This window comes from Lissotriton helveticus, chromosome 8 (genome assembly GCF_964261635.1).
Source record: "Lissotriton helveticus chromosome 8, aLisHel1.1, whole genome shotgun sequence".
Lineage (NCBI taxonomy): Eukaryota > Metazoa > Chordata > Amphibia > Caudata > Salamandridae > Lissotriton > Lissotriton helveticus.
The window spans coordinates 1,394,304,025-1,394,322,093 of NC_136069.1; the positions used below are offsets into that span (position 1 = coordinate 1,394,304,025).

The following is an 18,069-nucleotide window of genomic DNA, read 5'->3' on the forward strand; positions in this document are numbered from 1 at the left end:
TTACGCAGATACCTGCCACATACACTTTTATACTCTCCATATATACCACTAGCTGACAATCCATGGATACCTCCCACCACTGAAACCCTCACTCAAAAGACACTAGATAAATATAGACTCCATAAGGTGGGAGACTTATTCAACAATTCACGACCATGCACAGTTGCTGATCTCTCTTCCTGGGGTACCGCCACATATATGGATAGTTTCCTCCTCTATAGAGTCCGAGGAGCCTTGCTGGAAGTTATTCCAGATACAACGACAGAACCGGATGACTTTCCCCCACTCACACTTGTCATAAGTTCACCAGACAGTACGCATCTCGTTTCACGACTGTACCATTTGGCGCAGTACCTTCGCCCTGCAGTGGGCACCAAAGCAAGGACATCATGGGAGCGGGATCTTGGCGAAACACTGAGGGACAGTGTGTGGCTACACTGTTGTGCACACACACAGTATATCTCCAATTACCATAGGCACAAACTATTACACTTTAAATACCTTCACAGAGTATATATTACCCCGAAGCTACTATCCAAAATGAGCCCGAGTGTTACAGGCACGTGTGCCAGATGTGCGGAACCTGAGGCAGACTTTGTGCATCTTGCATGGAACTGCGCCACTGTTAGAGAGTACTGGGAGGAGATCTTTCGCCATCTGTCTCTCATGGTGGAACATACTATAGAACCCACACCACTGATGACATTATTGAGTAATGTTAAACCCCTCAGGAGAAGTATTAGAAGATTTTCAGCAACGGCCTTGCTCATTGCAAAACATCAAGTCTCCTTACAATGGGGCAGAACATAGGATGTTGAGCGTCGTTGCCGAGACTCGACCCGGTTCCCCAGCTTCGAGGTCGACTGCTCTAGCCGCAAGGCTACACCCTCTAGAACCCACACCACTGATGGCATTATTGGGTTATGTTAAACCACTAAGGAGAAGTATTAGAAGATTTTCAGCAACGGCCTTGCTCATTGCAAAACACCAAGTCTCCTTACACTGGGGCAGAACACAGGATGTTGAGCATCACAGCCGAGTCTCGAACCGGGTTCCCCAGCTTCGAGGTCGACCGCTCTAGCCGCAAGGCTACATCCTCTCCCCTTATATACTATGACACAATGAGCTATGTATATTCAACTGTATTGCCCATCACCTCGCGCCCTTGTAATACATGGCAGCCGCTTAAGAGCTATTTACTGACCCACCCACTGGGCGAGGATTGAGGGGGGACTGCATAGATTACGGTGAGACATGTCTGAATAATGAGACCATCATAGATACAGGCTGGGAGACTGGTGAACTACGACCACTAGTATTGAAACGTAATTTGAGGAATTACTGACATTGTCTCGACTGCTGCAATGGAAATACTGTCTTGTGATTATTATGGTTCTTTGCTTGAGAGCTGCTCCTTTTTGAATTTGTTGTTACGTTTGGGAACTGGAAGTGAAACAAACTCCGGCATGACATAACATGGCCGGCTTGTGCGGCCTACTTGTATCCACTCTCTGATTGTTTTTTATACTTAAAAATGCAATAAAATAAATTCAAAAATAAAATAAATAAATGGGCAGGTACCGTCAGGTCCTGAATACCTGTACCTCTTTTACTTGAGAGGTAGCGTACTAGCGCTTCTCAGCACGGTTGCAATAATTTTGAGTGTACTGACACTTCTGAGAAGCAAAAGGGTTCTCTTGTATACAGCATTTACACTTGAATGTTTCTATTTCAAGGACTGCTTCATATAATACAAGTGTTTGATCTCCATCAATTTTTTTTTTATAAAAACAATAAACAATGTAAGTAGAAATTTTCAGAAATGTGATTAAAAGTGACAATAGGTGGCCATTTTTAGAAACTTGGATAGGCAGAGTAAGTTCAGGAGTTTTCCACCCTTAGCCCACAAGGGCCAAAGGCATTTTGGATTACTTCAATATACACACGAGAAAAGTTTCCAAACAATTGACCGAAATGGGAACTACTTATTTAATCTCATGTTAGCAGCCCTCGTGGGTCAATCTGTGACATTAAACTGCTACAGTGCAATCCTACTAATGGTTAAAGGCGCTACAAAAATGCTGATAAAAATATTATTGTTATAGCCGAAGACCCTCAAGCCACGAGGTCACAGCCCTCTTTATGTTACAGATAATTAAGCTAAACTCACTTTCTGGAGATTGGCATGTACACAACACATACATAACAAAGATGTGAAATCTAATGCCCTAAGTTGACACGTCTTAATAGTACAGTTGTATTAAACAGAGCCCCAGATTTGATAACACTTGTCTGGGTGTATTGTTTTGCCACACTGCTTTTGTATTTCTTTTCTGTCACCTGTACAGGATTATTTTCCCCCTTTACTGTGCTCGCGCCCTCACGCCTTCCCCCTCGCCCGTTCCCACCACTGCTGTTCCCAGCCCCTCCACTCTACCTGCGATCGTCTTCCCGCCTCCCAGCTGGGCCTCCCTCCCTCCCCTCCCCTACTTTATACAGACCGCTGCAGGGCCGCGCAGCGGACGCGTGCATCGCCACCTTAGGCAAGCCCGTCTGCGCCCGTCCGCGACCCGACCGTGACCAGCGCCAGGACCCCTGGCTTTCCGAGGCCTCACCGCTATGACTCAACCACCCTCCACGCACTCAACCCAGGAAGACACACCGACTGCTTAAGATCCTCTCCTATCACCACCCAACGTCAGTTCTTGTGTAGAGCCTGCCGCAGCTCCTTCACCTCCAACATGACCCCCAGCTCCGCCAAAGGCCCACCTGACACACACACCACCGGCACCCTGACGTGCATCCTCATCAACATGCGCTCCCTCCACCTACACGCCATAGAGATCTGGGACCTAATAATAATAATAAAGAAATTTATAAAGCGCCTCGCGGCGCCATCACGGCGTGTCCCCGCGCTATGGAGATAAGGTAAGTTCAGTGTTATGGTTGGCTACTCCCCCCCCTCAGAGTGCTAGAGGTTGTATAGATACGTTTTCAAATGTTTTCTAAAATTGGTTTCTGATTCTTCCAGCCTAAGGTCGGCCGGGAGCCGATTCCAGTTGTTAGCTGCTAATACTCTAAACGAGCGGCCTCCCAGTTTAGCTTTTTTTACACGGGGGATCCTCAGAAGGCCCGTTCCTGCTGAGCGTAGTGCTCTGTTAGGCTCATAGGTCTGAATAAGGTCGTGGAGATAGGATGGAGCTTTATGCCATATAATCCTATGGCATATTAGGAGTGCTTTGTACACGATTCTCTTCCTGACCGGCAGCCAATGCAGAGCCACAAGAGCGGGTTTAGAAGCCGCTCTTCTAGGGAGTTTTAAAACCAAGCGTGCTGCTGTGTTTTGGAGAACTTGCAGGCGCACCATGTTTTTTTCTGTGGTGCCTAGGAGTAGTACATTACCGTAATCCATACGGGAGGTTACCAATGCTTGGGTCATGGTGCGTCTGGCCTCCTGCGGAAGTAGATCTAGGGTGTGGTTGAGGGTTTTTAACACCCCAAAGCACTTTCCCACTAATCGGTGAATGTGGCTCTCATAAGATAGTTTGTTATCAACCCACATTCCCAGGTTTTTAGCCTCTTTACAGGGAGTGGGCGTTAGGCCCAGACAGGGCGGCCACCAGTCAGCCGTCCAGCAGGAATTGTTCCCTTCAATCACCATTACCTCCGTCTTGGAGCCGTTGAGCTTCAAGCAGTGAGAGTTCATCCATCCAGCTAGGGCCTGCATACAGGACTTAAAATTAGCTGCTGCTATTGGCGGTGCTTGGGACAAGGAGATCAGCAGTTGGGTATCGTCGGCGTATGAGACTAGCTCTACACCGTACTCTTGTACCACAACTGCTAGGGGGGCCATATATAAGTTGAACAAAGTAGGGCTCAGGGCCGAGCCCTGCGGCACCCCTTGTTCTAAGGCTATCGCAGATGATACAAAGGAGCCTCGCTGGACCTGAAAGCTGCGATCTGTAAGAAACGCTTTCAACCATCCCAGCGCAGACTCAGTGACACCTGCTTTGTTTAGACACTGTAGCAAGATGGAATGCGCTACAGTGTCAAACGCCGCACTGTGGTCCAGCATAATCAGTGCCATGGTGTGTCCGGCATCTGCCCCTTGTCGCAAGGTCTCATTCGCTCTCAGAAGGGCCGTCTCCGTAGAGAAGCCCGGCCTGAACCCAGATTGAGAGAGGTGCAGGAGGTTGTTCTTCTCCAGATGTGCCATTAACTGAGTATTGGCCACTTTCTCCGCCACATTGGCTAAGTACGGTAGCAGGGAGATCGGTCTCAGATTTTCAAGTATTTCATGGCTTACATTAGGTTTCTTTTTAATGGGAAGCACAATTGCTTTTTTCCAATCTTCCGGGAGTATTGCGGATGCGAATGAGATCTGAAGCACATGCCTAATATGCGGTTCCAGCACCGTGAGGCTCTCTCCCAACACCCAAGGTGGTGCTGGATCCCGAGGGGAACATGATTTAATACTCTGACATATAATGCTTAGTGTCTCTGGAGGGGGTACCAAAAAGACCTTTAGGCAATCCCCCACTTTACTTGCCCCTACCTGCTCTTCAAAATCGCGTCCACATATCGTGTTGCCAGGAAAAGTCGCACAAATATCTCTAACTTTTCCTGCAAAGTAGTTTGCGACTCTATTACATTCTTCAACTGAGTCATTTTGTGATGAATTAGCGTTAACTACCACTGAGATCTCTTTGAAAATTTTAAAAAGCTCTCTCGAGGAGTTTTCTGCCTCCCCAATGCGAACTTTGTAATACGTAGCTTTAGCTCTACGCAGTTTGGTTTGATATTTTCTTTGTGCTTCCTTGTAACTCAACTTAATTTGAGGACAAAAGTCTAACCGCCATCTCCGCTCTAATTTTTTGCAGTCAGATTTGGCAGTTTGTAACTCAGATGTAAACCAAGGGGCAGATTTTTTCCTTCTGCTACCTACCTTAGATAAACATATCGGGGCCGTTGCATCTAGGGCATTTAGAATGCGCATATCTAGCTCGCTATTGGCGCTTTCGCAGTCCGCATCCCCTGGCTGACCACCTAACTCCAACAGTTTGTTAAAGGTGTCTTGTGAAAAGTTCTTCCATTTGCGACGCGGGTAACCATTGTTGTTCTCCCTGCGTGTATTCGACTCTGGAATATGAATATCGAAGGGAATTAGGAAGTGATCCGACCACGGTATGGGTAAGGGCGAATCCACCCTCACTCCATTCCAACTACAAAAAACGGGATCCAGTAAGTGGCCGTGTTTATGGGTAGGGGCACTATTTTTTAATTCTAATTGTAAGGCCTGGAGTTCTTGCCTGATGTTACTAGCCTCTTTAGCTTGTTCATCCTCAAGATGAATATTAAAGTCTCCTAATACCAGGATCCTGCTCTTCCTTATGGCTAAATGAGCCACAGCTTCCACTAGGCTAGATTTAAAATCGTTGAGCCTTCCTGGGGGTCGGAAAACAAGGATTCCTGATACAGAGTGTTGAGGTCCAAGTTTAAGAGTAAAAAGGCCAGCCTCACAGTTTTCAATTTGCAAGGACAATAAAGAGCATTCGAACGGAGCCTTACTGGCAAAGGCAATCCCTCCACCCCTCCCTCCACTCCTATCTATTCTGGAGAATGAGTAACCTGGAGGAATAGCCTCTATAATATCAGGGTCGGAGTGTTCCCCTAGCCACGTCTCCGTTAAGAATAGTACATCCAATTCCTCATCTAGGAGGAGGTCCCATATCTGATTACTGTGCTTGCTAAGTGATCTACAATTTAACAGACCTCCATGTACCCTCCCCTTGTCTAAATCACTAACCGGTTCTCTATGGTTCTTGAATGGGCACAATGAGCAGTTTCGGAGTGTTAAAGCCTCCATTGAGTGCAAGCAAGGACCCGCATTTGATGGACATAGATCTAGCAAATCTTGTCTTCCATACTGTATGTGGGTAGGCCCGGACCGCACAGGGATCGTGGCCCCGAGTCCCGGTCGGCCGCGACGGGCTTGATTTTGGCGCGACTTCGGCTGCACGCGTCCGCTGCGCGGTCGCGGGCCCACACACATTTATAGGGACGGAAGGGCAGCTAGAGCGCTGACCTGACAGCAATGAGCCCGGAAGTGCTGGGCTCCTCCTCACCCTCCGCATCAAACGCCCAGAATGGACGCGGCGGACCGGGGCGTGAGTAGAGTAAGTGAGTGACCCCCGAGCTATCAATCAGCCCAGAAGTAAAGTGCAAGCAGTTTTAAAAGCACATAACAAGGTACACTGTGATTTTTAAAATTATCAGAACAATCGCTAAAATATTAAAAACGCTCTAACTCAGCGCTCGCAGTGTAATGCTTGTCTCACACAGTGCATAAGCGGATAGAGTCAGCCACTGCCACCGGCTTAACTCCTCTCCACCCGCGACTGCGTTCCTCCTCACCTTTTATCCTAAAACATCAACAGCGCAGCTAGAGCGCTGACCTGGCAGCAATGAGCCCGGAAGTGCTGGGATCCTCCTCACCCTCTGCATCAAACGCCCAGAATGGACGGCGGACCGGGGCGGGAGTAGAGTAAGTGATTGACCCCCGAGCTATCAATCAGCCCAGAAGTAAAGTGCAAGCAGTTTTAAAAGCACATAACAAGGTACACTGTGATTTTTAAAATTATCAGAACAATCGCTAAAATATTAAAAACGCTCTAACTCAGCGCTCGCAGTGTAATGCTTGTCTCACACAGTGCATAAAAGGATAGAGTCAGCCACTGCCACCGGCTTCACTCGTCTCCACCTGATGGACACAATCTTGTTTGCCGTCGCCTTCTTCACCGAAACCTGGACCAACTCCAACTCCGGCCCGACATTGCGACTGCCATCCCGATGGCTACAAGATCCAGAGAAAGGACTGCTCCCACCGCCCAGGAGGAGGACTCACCATCGCTCACAAGACCCCCCCTCCGCCTCCCTACGTCAAGCAAGAGCGACCCCCTCTCCAACACAGAACATCTCAACTTCAAGATCCAGACCAGCCCCAGGACCACGCTTCTGGGCACCCTCATCTACAGACCGCTGGGATCTTGCACCCAGTCCGCAACCACCATAGTCGAGCTCGCATCACCCCATGCAATCACCTCCATGGACTACATCCTACCCGGGGACCTGAATTTCCACCTCGACTACGGCAACGACCCCGAAACCGCCGCTCTCCTCGTCAACCTCGGACTTAAGCAGCTGGTCAACACGCCCACGCACAGAGCTGGACACACTCTCGACCCTATCTTCGCGGGAGGAACGAACACCTGGTTCAGCCACTCCACCCAACCCCCCTGGACTGACCACCATTACGTCCACTTCACCTTCAACACCACCACCGCACACAAGCCCCCGCCACGACCGCCACAAAGAAATAGGAGCAAAGCCACAGAAGATCTCCTCCTCCCACCCTCCTACAAGACCCCTCCAGCACCACGACCGACAACAACTATGTAGCCACAGAACTTCACCGCTGGATCTCCCGCTGAGCCAACAAACTCGCACTGCACCGACACCCCGCCAAACAACGTCCTCAGAAGGCCGCCTGGTTCACCACTGAGCTACAGGAAGCCAGATGTGCTTGCAGATGCCTTGAGAAATCCTGCCGAAATCAGAAAATGACTGAAGCGTGGAACAACCACAGGAGCAACCTGAAGGAATACCACCAGTGCATAAGGGACACCAAACGGACCTTCATTAGAGGCAAACTCCAGATCAACACTACCAACACAAAGGAACTGTTCAACGTCATACAGTAGTTCACGAAACCCCCCAGCGAAGCCACAGACGTCACACCTTCCCATCAACACTGCGACAAACTCAGCTCATACATCCACCTAAAGATCAAGGCTCTCTATGAGAACTTCAGCGAACCCACGCCTGACCACACATCCCCCTGTAACGCGGCCGATAGGCCAACCATCATGACCTGGAACCCCGCTACTGCCGAACAGACTGCAACCACCCTACAGAAAACCCTCCCTGGAGCCCCCTCGGACCCCTGCCCACCACACATCTTCCACAGAGCCACTGCCGCCATCGCACCCAAACTGGGACGGACCATCAACGGCATGCCTCCCTCATGTCCGGCATCTTCCCAGGCGACTGGAAACAGGCAGAGGTTAAACCCCTCCTCAAGAAACCCACGGCCGACCCAACGGACCGAAAAAGTACCGGCCCATCTCTCTCCTACGCTTTGCCGCAAAAGTCACCGAGCGACGTGTGAATGCCCAGCTGACCACCTTCATCAAAGGTAACTTCATCCTAGACACCTCCCAGTCTGGATTTCACAGCAGCCACCGCACCGAGACCGCTCTCCTTGCTGCCACTGATGACATCCGCTTGCTACTTGACCAGGGACACACCGCTGCCCTCATCCTCCTAGACCTCTCCGCAGCCTTCAACGCCGTTTCTCATCGCACCCTTGCAGCCAGACCTCACGACGCAGGGATACAAGGAACCGCCCTCAACTGGATGCGATCCTTTCTCTCCAACAGAACCCAGAGGTTCAGACTTCCCCCCTTCTTCTCTGGAGGCTCTTCTCTAAGCCCCACGCTCTTCAACGTCTACATGGCCCCGTCACCACCATCGTCAGGAAGCATGGGCTCAGCATTGTATCCTACGCCGACGACACCCATCTCATTCTCACAGAGAAACCCAAAGACACCAGACTCCTCCCTCTCCATGAACCGCCAGATCAACGCCGTCCCCTCCACCAGCTTCAACTGCCTGCTCATCCTCCGCAAATCTTTCAAGTGGATCCCCCCGACTACAGAAAGAGCGTCACCCACGCACTCATAACCAGTAGATTGGACTACGGCAACGCCCTGTACGCCAAAATCAACAAAACCCTACTACACAGACTCCAGAACATCCAGAACGCCGCTGCCAGACTCGTCCTTGGAACGACACGTCACAAACACATGACCCAACACCTGCGAGACCTCCACTGGCTCCCCATCGAGAAAAGGATCACCTTCAAACTCCCCGTCTACACCTACAAATCCCTCCACATCAGACCCAAATATCTCAACGAGAGAGTATCCTTCCACGTACCCAAGAAGAACCTCCGCTCCGCCGGCCTCGCACTGGCCGAGATCCCCCACATCCGCAGAAACAGAATGAGCGGGAGAGCTTTCTCCTACATAGCAGCCAAGACCTGGAACGATCTCCCCGTGAACATTTAACTTTCGCCATCCGTGCACACCTTCAGGAACGACCTCAAGACCTGGCTCTTTGATGATCCGGAGCTGCCCCCCAGCGCCTTGAGACCCTCACGGTTGAGTAGTGCGCTTTTTAGACCCCTGATTGATTGTGCGCTCGAACGGCACTGCATACTTTTGCACTGCTCCCACAAGCCTTTCTTATGGTAGGGAAATAAATGCAAAACTTCACGCCTCCTAAGCGCCAGTGCAAAATGTTATTAAATAACTGTGTGAGCACAGTTGGAATTACTTGAACCCACATATTTCCTCATTGTTGGGTTTTTGTCCCTGCTTCTACATTATTTAATGTTGCATGTTTAATACGATCAGAGACATGAACCACAGTGTAGTGGACACGTTTGTGGTAAAATGTCAATAAAGAGCTATAAAAACACAGAGACCGCCATAATCAGCCAAAACAAATCCTGTATGCCAACAAAAGAAGCCGATGTGCTCTTATTATTAACAAAACAGCACGTCAGCAAAATAATTTTTCAATAACAGGTGACAAGGTGTGAGCTAGGTGCTTTTTCAGAAGCCATCTGTGCATTTATTTTGAACCATCGTTTGAAGGAGGCAAACATACATATAAATGCATTACACTTTTAGGAATATTACACACATTCCACCTTTTCTTATTAATCGAAAGCAGGTAAACACAGATTTGCAAAAACCAAACACAGGTGCATGATTTTACAACAGGAGGCTTGGCAACGGCCAAAACAGGATCTATTGCCACAATCTAGCATAGCAGTAGTCACTGCCTTAAAGTAAACAAGGATCGATAGAATAGCACACCCAAAGTGCAGTGTGCGCCTCAGGCTCCTGACCCCGGTGTTGCTGCACCTGCTGCATTAACTTGACCCTGGTGTTAGTGCACCTGCTGCATCACCTTGAATCATTTACCCTACCATGACTAATTGGCAATCCCATTTTGTAAATTACCAGTTGAAGACTCGCCCAGACCCGTCTCTGGATGGTTCCCATTCGGGTGTTGGGAGGTGTCCATTTCCGGCTGCACTTTGCCGAGCATAGACCACGGATAAAGGGGCGTGAGGCTTGACTGCTCTCTCTCACCGTACATGAAACGCAAAGGTCACACCGCAGGATGATATCGTGAAAGCCAGCAACATCTCCAGCTCACACCCGCAAAGGCAGAACCATGCTGCTGCCCACTCTGTTAGGAGAAACACCAACAGTTCCACAGTCCCCTACTACACCCTTGTGCCTGAACAGACCTGCTAAAATAAACTGCCCCTCTCCACCAAAAGGAGTGTGTGTGCCAACAAGTGTAACAAGATCACGATGGATCGTAGGTCATATATATTTTAAGCTGTATTTCGGTCCCAGGCAGGGAGAGGCAGGAAAAACAGCCTCCTGGAACAAAAGTGCAGAGCAGAGTTTTTCAGAAACTCCGGTGAAATTGTATCTCTTTTAATAATTTAGTATTTGTGAGAATTGTGTGGTGTGAGTGACACACCTTTGTGGTAGTCACAGAACCGTGCACTACAGTCATTAATAAGCAGCAGGAAGGCGCAGTGGCACGTCAGGCTGTACAAAGGACGAGATAATTACATGTCATTTCGAGGAAGGACGAAGGCTGCAGAAATAGTGCTTAATGGTTTCAAAGAATGAGATGGTTTGAAAAACTGCAAACAGCAACTGAGTCTGGGACAACAAGGCAACTGCAAACTACCGCGCTCCCTTTATGTAACCTGCATACTAGTGTCACGCGTGTACCGCTATTTCGACTTAGTTAGAGGCCTAAATGACCTCTGACCCGTGGATATAGCCAGGGCCACTTTATTATGTGGCGTGGGACGACCACATTTTGCGACATAACGTTTCAAATTTTGTTAGAGTATTACTTCATTATTTTGCCATTATTTTGTCATTTTCAAATGTTACAGTGGCTGGGCAAGGGGTTCATCTTCATTAGTACCAGTTTAACACCCAAATGCAGCAACAAGCCACTAAAATTGCAGAGTGTATCTTTACATGTGTCTTCCCGTTTTAAGTAAATTTTGATCTGTGTGAGTTAGAAACTATTCTTTGTTAAAAACTGCACATTATGCAGCCGATGATTCATTATGTGTCAAATGCGGCAAATACATGTTTATGTGGAAAACACAGTAGAATCACACCATTCTGTTGGCCCTGCATTTAACCTAGCGTAGGCCCTTTCCCCCCTGTATTGAAGGTGTCCATAAAACGTATAATATGCAGCATTGCATAGCGTACGTTCATACTGTTAGTTATTGGTATTTATTACAGTTTGCTCATATTTCATGCACACACACAATGCTTGGTGTTATTATTATGCAATTCTGCCACTGTCCCTGTAATGTATGTGCGACACATGCTAGGCTGCTAAGTTCATCACATGAGCCTGCTCAGTACACTTTTCATGCTACTGTTCTCACCAGACATCACTATGCTCTGTATTGGGTTACAGAACAATAAACAGCTATAGTACATGAACCATGCCTTTTGTGTATGTGGCAAGTAACTTGATTGGTCCGCACTGCGGCACACAAACTAACTATTTGGATCTTCCAATCACAAGTAGGAGACTATCAAGCCATGTCCTGAAAATAGCATAAGATATTAACCTCGTGTCTTCCCATACTGATTGTGTATTCTGCTCAATGGTGTGGTATGTGGGGAAGTGTGTTTGCTCAGAGACGTTTTAACGCATGGGCAAAGTGGGCGATTGCCACGTTCGTAGGGGCCCAATAGGGAAATAAATATCATCTCTCTCTCTAGCTCACCTCTGTCTTTTTCTATATCTGAACTTCTCTTCTTCTCTCTACTTTCGTCTCTCTTTTCCCAGTGTTATTTTAAGGATTTTTGGGGCCATAGAAATACATATTTAGAATGTTTATGTGTGCAACCCGTTTCCAGCTGTTTGGCATCATGCAGGGTACAATTAGCAGAGAAGTGGGAAATACAAATTAATGGTTGTTCTGATCAGGGGGCAATAAAATGTGCCCTGCCAGGGGTCCCAGAAGATGACTTTGTGTTTGCTAATATATACATTAAATACGATTATATAGGAAATATGTACATCGACAAGCAGATATAACGATATTAACCATGAAACCATAGCTTAAGCCAAAAGCAGAAGTGAAGGAAACAGTAAGAAATAAATAACAAGACATGAAGGAGAAACAGGAAGAGAATCCATTGAATAGATTACTACATCAGCAGTTCAAGGTGATTCCAGGGCAGGTTAACATTAGTATTCTCATATTCAGGATATATAGAATATACATGTTCTCATTAGAGAGAAACAATTCTGCCTTGAACTCTATAAGGTCTATACAACAAATGCATTTGGCTACAATGTCCATCATATCAGCACTTTTACTACAAATTCTCATGCAACTGTTCTGACTGCATGTCACTTTAGTGAAGGACATATTTTCTCCCACCCTTGATAAAGGATACAAAAGGTGATGTATGTTGTATCCTGTGTCTCGAAGTTCCTTGCTGCTCAGCCTGTGTGAGTGTGATGTAATAGAATGTTCATGAGTTCATGGTTTGGATGAGCGGTCAGTTGGAATGAGTGGGGCGGAGCAGAAGAATGCTGTTCCCGGTGGGGCTGTACCATCTTAGCTGTAATTGAATAAACCTACATAATCTACTCTACTGGCTACTGGACTGATTACCTTCAAGGTCTTTACTTCATTTACAAAAGTGGTGACAATTTTGAAAAGAAACATGCGTGAAGAGCCAAGAAATTAAACAAGAAACTAAAAAGGATCTTGCCAGAGTATGAAAGAAGCCTGAAAATGAGCGTAAGCAACGCCTTGGATGCCCCACCTTACACCCAGCCTACAGAATTGCGATTTGACGTTTAACCTATGATGTTTGAAGACAGACAGCCTACAGTAGTGAAAGTATGTGTACGGCAAACTGGTAGGTCTAACATACAAATGTCACTGCAAGTTGTGAAGGAACTTGTGCTATTAATTATTTTTGAGAATCGTGGCCTTTAGCACAGCTGACAGCAAGACTTGTGTTCAACTAGCTTCATATTTTGGCCATAAGTAATTGGCAGTGCATGTGGAAAGGCAACTCGAGAAAGGAACCTGTAACTTGGACAGCATATCATTTGTGCAGCACATTGTTACTTGTGTTTGGACTGTGGATCTACAGTGACCTGGCAATCTGTGCCATGAAGCCGTTTGGGGCAAGCAATGGAAATAGCATGAAAAATCAAGTTGCCGTAATGTGGGACATTGCCTGCTTTATGCGTTAACAATAACAATGCACTCGGGGGAATAGTCGAGCCATGGGAAGTATTTGTCTGGGTGTGGCATCCACAAAGCTAGTGGAAACCATATTGTGGACTTTAACATATTTAAATATACGGCCCTAATACTGATGACCCAGATTTCTGGGACTCTGTCGCAACTTCTATGGGGTCCATACCACAGGATGAACTCTTAATTGTCGGGGGCGACTTCAACCTTCCGCTAGACCCCCTTATTGACAAACAATCCAAATGCGCCTATCAGCCATCCCGCTCCCATGAGGCACTTAAACGCTTATGCTCCAAATTTCACCTCGAGGATTCCTGGCGCCTCCAAAACCCTGATGGGAGGGACTACACTTTTTACTCTGCGCCGCACAATTCGTACTCCAGAATCGACTATATTCTAATTTCCAGTTCCTTCACTCACCTTATAGATGAAACAGACATCGCACCCAGACTACTATCTGACCATTTCTGTATTAGCACTAAACTCGCTGGCTCCCGATCTATACTTCCACCCAAACGCTGGCGTTTTAACGAAGAAATGTTGACCGACCCTGAGAATAAACGACAGATTGAGGAAGCGATCAGGGAATACCTCACTTTAAACGACTCCCCAGATACAAATACGGCCGTGGTAAGGAACGCCCTCAAAGCCACAATTAGAGGAGTCATCATAGGTATCAGGGCGCGAACTAACAAAAAACTAGACGCAGAACTTGTCACACTTGAAAGCGATATCAAGGCCCTAGAAACTGCCCATTCGACTAAGTTAAATAGTAAACATCTCCTGGACCAATTTACTAATAAGAAATACGAATATAACAAGATTGTGAGCAGGCGCGCTGGGGTTTGGATAAATAAATTAAAGCACTAAAGTTATGCGAAGGTAATAAGGCTGGGAAACTGCTCGCTTCATACCTCAAGCATAAACAAAAACAATTCGCCATTCCTGCAATTAGGGACTCTACTAACAACATTCATACCAAACACAACAAAATGCTGTCCTCCTTTCAGGCCTTCTATGAACCTAGGGGTACTGATTGATGACCAGCTTTCCTTCGGACCGCAGGTTAATGCGTTGTCCTCCTCCATCTTTTTCCTGCTCAAGACAATCCGTAAAATCCTTCCCTTCCTTCCAGAAAGCTGCAAGAAAACAGTCGTCACTACGCTGGTTCTATCACGCTTGGATTATTGTTACAGCTTGTTTCTTAATGCACAACAGGGCATCCTGAACAAAATGCAGGTTCTGCAAAATGCCGCAGCACGCTTGATTACGGGCATTCCTAAGTATGCCTCTGTCACCCAAGAACTTGTTAAACTTCACTGGCTCCCGGTGCGAAAGCGGATCTCTTTCAAAGCTCTTTGTACGGTGTTCTAGGCCTTGCGAGGTCTATGTCCGTCTTTTCTTCAGCAGTATTTTCGTTGGTATCATCCTGCAAGATCTTCTGAGGCAGGGCTGGTTGCGGTACCTCCAATTAGGAAAGCACGGTGGGGGGGCAGAAGCTTTGTGCTGGGAGCAGCCAAGGCCTGGAACGCCCTGCTCCTGGCTCTTAGGAAGGTTACGGATCTGATGGCCTTTAGAAGAGGTCTTAAGACGTGGCTGTTTACTCTCTAATCTACTTGGCCTTTGCGTTGGAGTATTACTTAGCGCCAGGACACCCACGGGTAACAGTGCGCTGTATAAATAAAAAAAATAAATAAATAAATATAAAGACCTATACAAAAAAAAGCTAACATGCGACTCGGTAGCCTGTACCAAATATTTGAACACTCTAAATTTCCCGAACTCTCTGAAGAGGAATGCTCTTCCCTAGGCTCGTCTTTTACTGCCAAAGAAATCTCTACCTCTATCAAATCCCTCAAGTGTGCCAAAGCCCCAGGCCCTGACGGCTTCTCTGCACATTTCTACAAAGCATTCGACCCCTCACTTAACCCTATTCTACTAAAATTATTCAACTCCTTCACCTCAACCGGGTGCGTCTCTGACTCAATGAGCGAAGCCACCATAATTGTTATCCCGAAAGACGGCAAAGACCCTCTCCTCACGAAAAATTACCGCCCCATTTTGCTTATAAATCTGGACCGTAAAATCTACGCAAAATGTTGGCCAACAGGCTCAACAACATTCTCGCCAAACTGATCAGCACCTCTCAGGTTGGCTTTCTTAAACACCGTATGTCCAACGACAATACGAGACTTCTCTGCCATATCCTAGAAATAGCCAAAATTAACCCCACCCCTTCCGTTGGTATCACCCTAGACGCGAAGAAGGCATTCAATAGGGTGTCTTGGACCTTTCTAAGACACTGCATAACGGCCTTCAATCTCGGTGACTCCTACATTGGCATGGTCCTGGCCCTATACTCCGCCCCATCCGCCAGGACCTTCATAAATGGCGCACTGTCAGACTCGTTTAAACTAGAACAGGGTACAAGACAGGGATGCCCCCTCTCGCCCGCATTATTCCTCCTGGCTCTCGAACCACTCATAACTGATATTAAAAGAAACAAAGCCATTACAGGTGTTCTCTTCGGTGACACACAGGAGAAACTGGCGGCATACGCTGACGATATCCTGGTGATCACGGAAAACCCTGACACATCAATCAAGGATCGAGACTATAACAATGATGATCTTCCCCCCTAGTAAATTATCTTATTACTATGCTCCCTCTCATCCTCTCCCAGGACTTTCATCACAAACTAGATGCCCTACTAAATAAATTCCTGTGGAAAGGCAAGAGGGCTAGAATTAGCCTGCACAAACTCCGCCTCAATAGATCCCTGGGTGGGATCAATTTAGCAGATTTTAAATCTTATCAGATGGCCTTCCTTGCTAAGCAAGGCTCATACTGGTTGTCCCCCCCTCCTAATTATGGTATGGCTAGACATAGAGAAAGCTCTCTTCAAAAATCTCACTCCTGCAGCCGCGCTGACGGCTAACCATAATACGGCCACCTGCTCGAAATCCTTTTTTTCAAAACTGAAGAACAGCTTTACTTAAAATTGATAAGACCCTATACCATAGAATAAGACATTCACAATGGGAATCGCTATGGTACACCAGTACCACTATACAACGAAGTATGGATTAAAAAAGGCATCTTCTTCCGGATCACTGAAACAATATCGATAGCAAAAATATAGACCTACAGAAATATTGAGTAAAAAATATAGAATGCCAAAATATCGACTTCCTAGCTCCAAACAGGTAAGTACAAAAATATCGAATCAAAAATATTGTTGTAAAAAATATAGATAGTCAAAATATCGAATTTTTTAAATAGTTAAAAGTAATTTAAAATTAATGAAATAATAAATATAACTAACTTAAACATACTTAAATAACATTAAAATTAATAAATAATTAATATATATATATATACATATACATATATATATATATATATATATATATATACATAGTAGTGCAACAGTAGATTAAGCGTTGGATAGCGTAGAGGCAAAAATTACTATTGCCACTCCAGTAAGTGCAACAATAGGGAAAGCGTTGGATAGCGTAGGGTTAAAAATTACTATTCCCACTCCAGAGAGTGCAACAGTAAGGTAAACGTTGAATAGCGTAGAGGTAAAAATTACTATTCCCAGTCCAGTGAGTGCAACAGTACGGAAAGCGTTGGATAGCGTAGGGGCAAAAATTACTATTCCCACTCCAAAGAGTGCAACAGTAGGGTAAGCGTTGGATAGCGTAGAAATAAAGATTACTATTTCCACTCCAGTGAGTGCAACAGTAGGGAAAGCGTTGGATAGCGTAGGAGTAAAAATTACTATTCCCACTCCAGAGAGTGCAACAGTAGGGAAAGCGTTGATAGCGTAGGAGTAAAAATTACTATTCCAACTCCAGAGAGTGCAACAGTAGGGTAAGCGTTGGATAGCGTAGGGGTAAACATTTCTATTTCCACTCCAGTGAGTGCAACAGTAGGGAAAGCGTTGGGTAGCAAGAGGGTAAAAATTACTATTCACACTCCAGAGAATGAACCATAGGTTTCACACCAGTTATAGTTAGGTGGAAATTTTACTCGCATAAAACCATTGAAATTCCCACGTTATAGTTAGTTGGACTCACTATAACTTGCCCGTGCAATGCACTGCTGATGACGTCACATATTACATCACTCATGACATGGTCAGTGACATCACTCATGACATCACTGATGACATCTCAAATGACATCACTGATTACAACATCCTTGTGACAAAGTGGCAGACCTCCTATCAGCATAAAATAACCTTTGACGCACACATTCAAAAATAGAAACTAACATTTTCTTAAAAAAGGAGAAACCAATACCAATTACAACAACTTATTAGGTAATTCCAACATCTACATACACATCCACTCATTCACCAACAGTTCTATATAGTCACTCATGCATGTACTTACTCATCATATGTACTCATACACCTATACATCCTGTTACACACTAATACTCATCCATATAGTTACTCACACACAAATTCACACATGCAAATAAACTATCAAAAAAACATTTACTTGATTATACTGCTATATACACACCACTACACATACTTCTACAGAAACGGAAACATATTTACTCTCTTAAACAATCAATTATAA

The 18,069-nt window shown here is 46.1% G+C and overlaps 1 protein-coding gene across 11 annotated transcripts in view; it reads right to left on the bottom strand.

Annotated features, from left to right (window-relative positions):
• LOC144771984 (stomatin-like) overlaps nt 1-18,069 on the bottom strand; it is a 981,083-nt gene that overhangs the window by 594,307 nt on the left and 368,707 nt on the right. For 2 of the 11 annotated variants that reach the window (XM_078656209.1, XM_078656199.1), the window contains exon 1: nt 10,152-10,415. The exons of the other annotated variants lie outside the window; for them this stretch is intronic. In XM_078656209.1, the coding sequence (XP_078512335.1) occupies nt 10,152-10,290 (139 nt within the window). In that variant the 5' untranslated portion in view covers nt 10,291-10,415. Of the gene's footprint in view, nt 1-10,151; nt 10,416-18,069 lie in introns of those variants that run through there. 11 annotated transcript variants of the gene reach the window in all.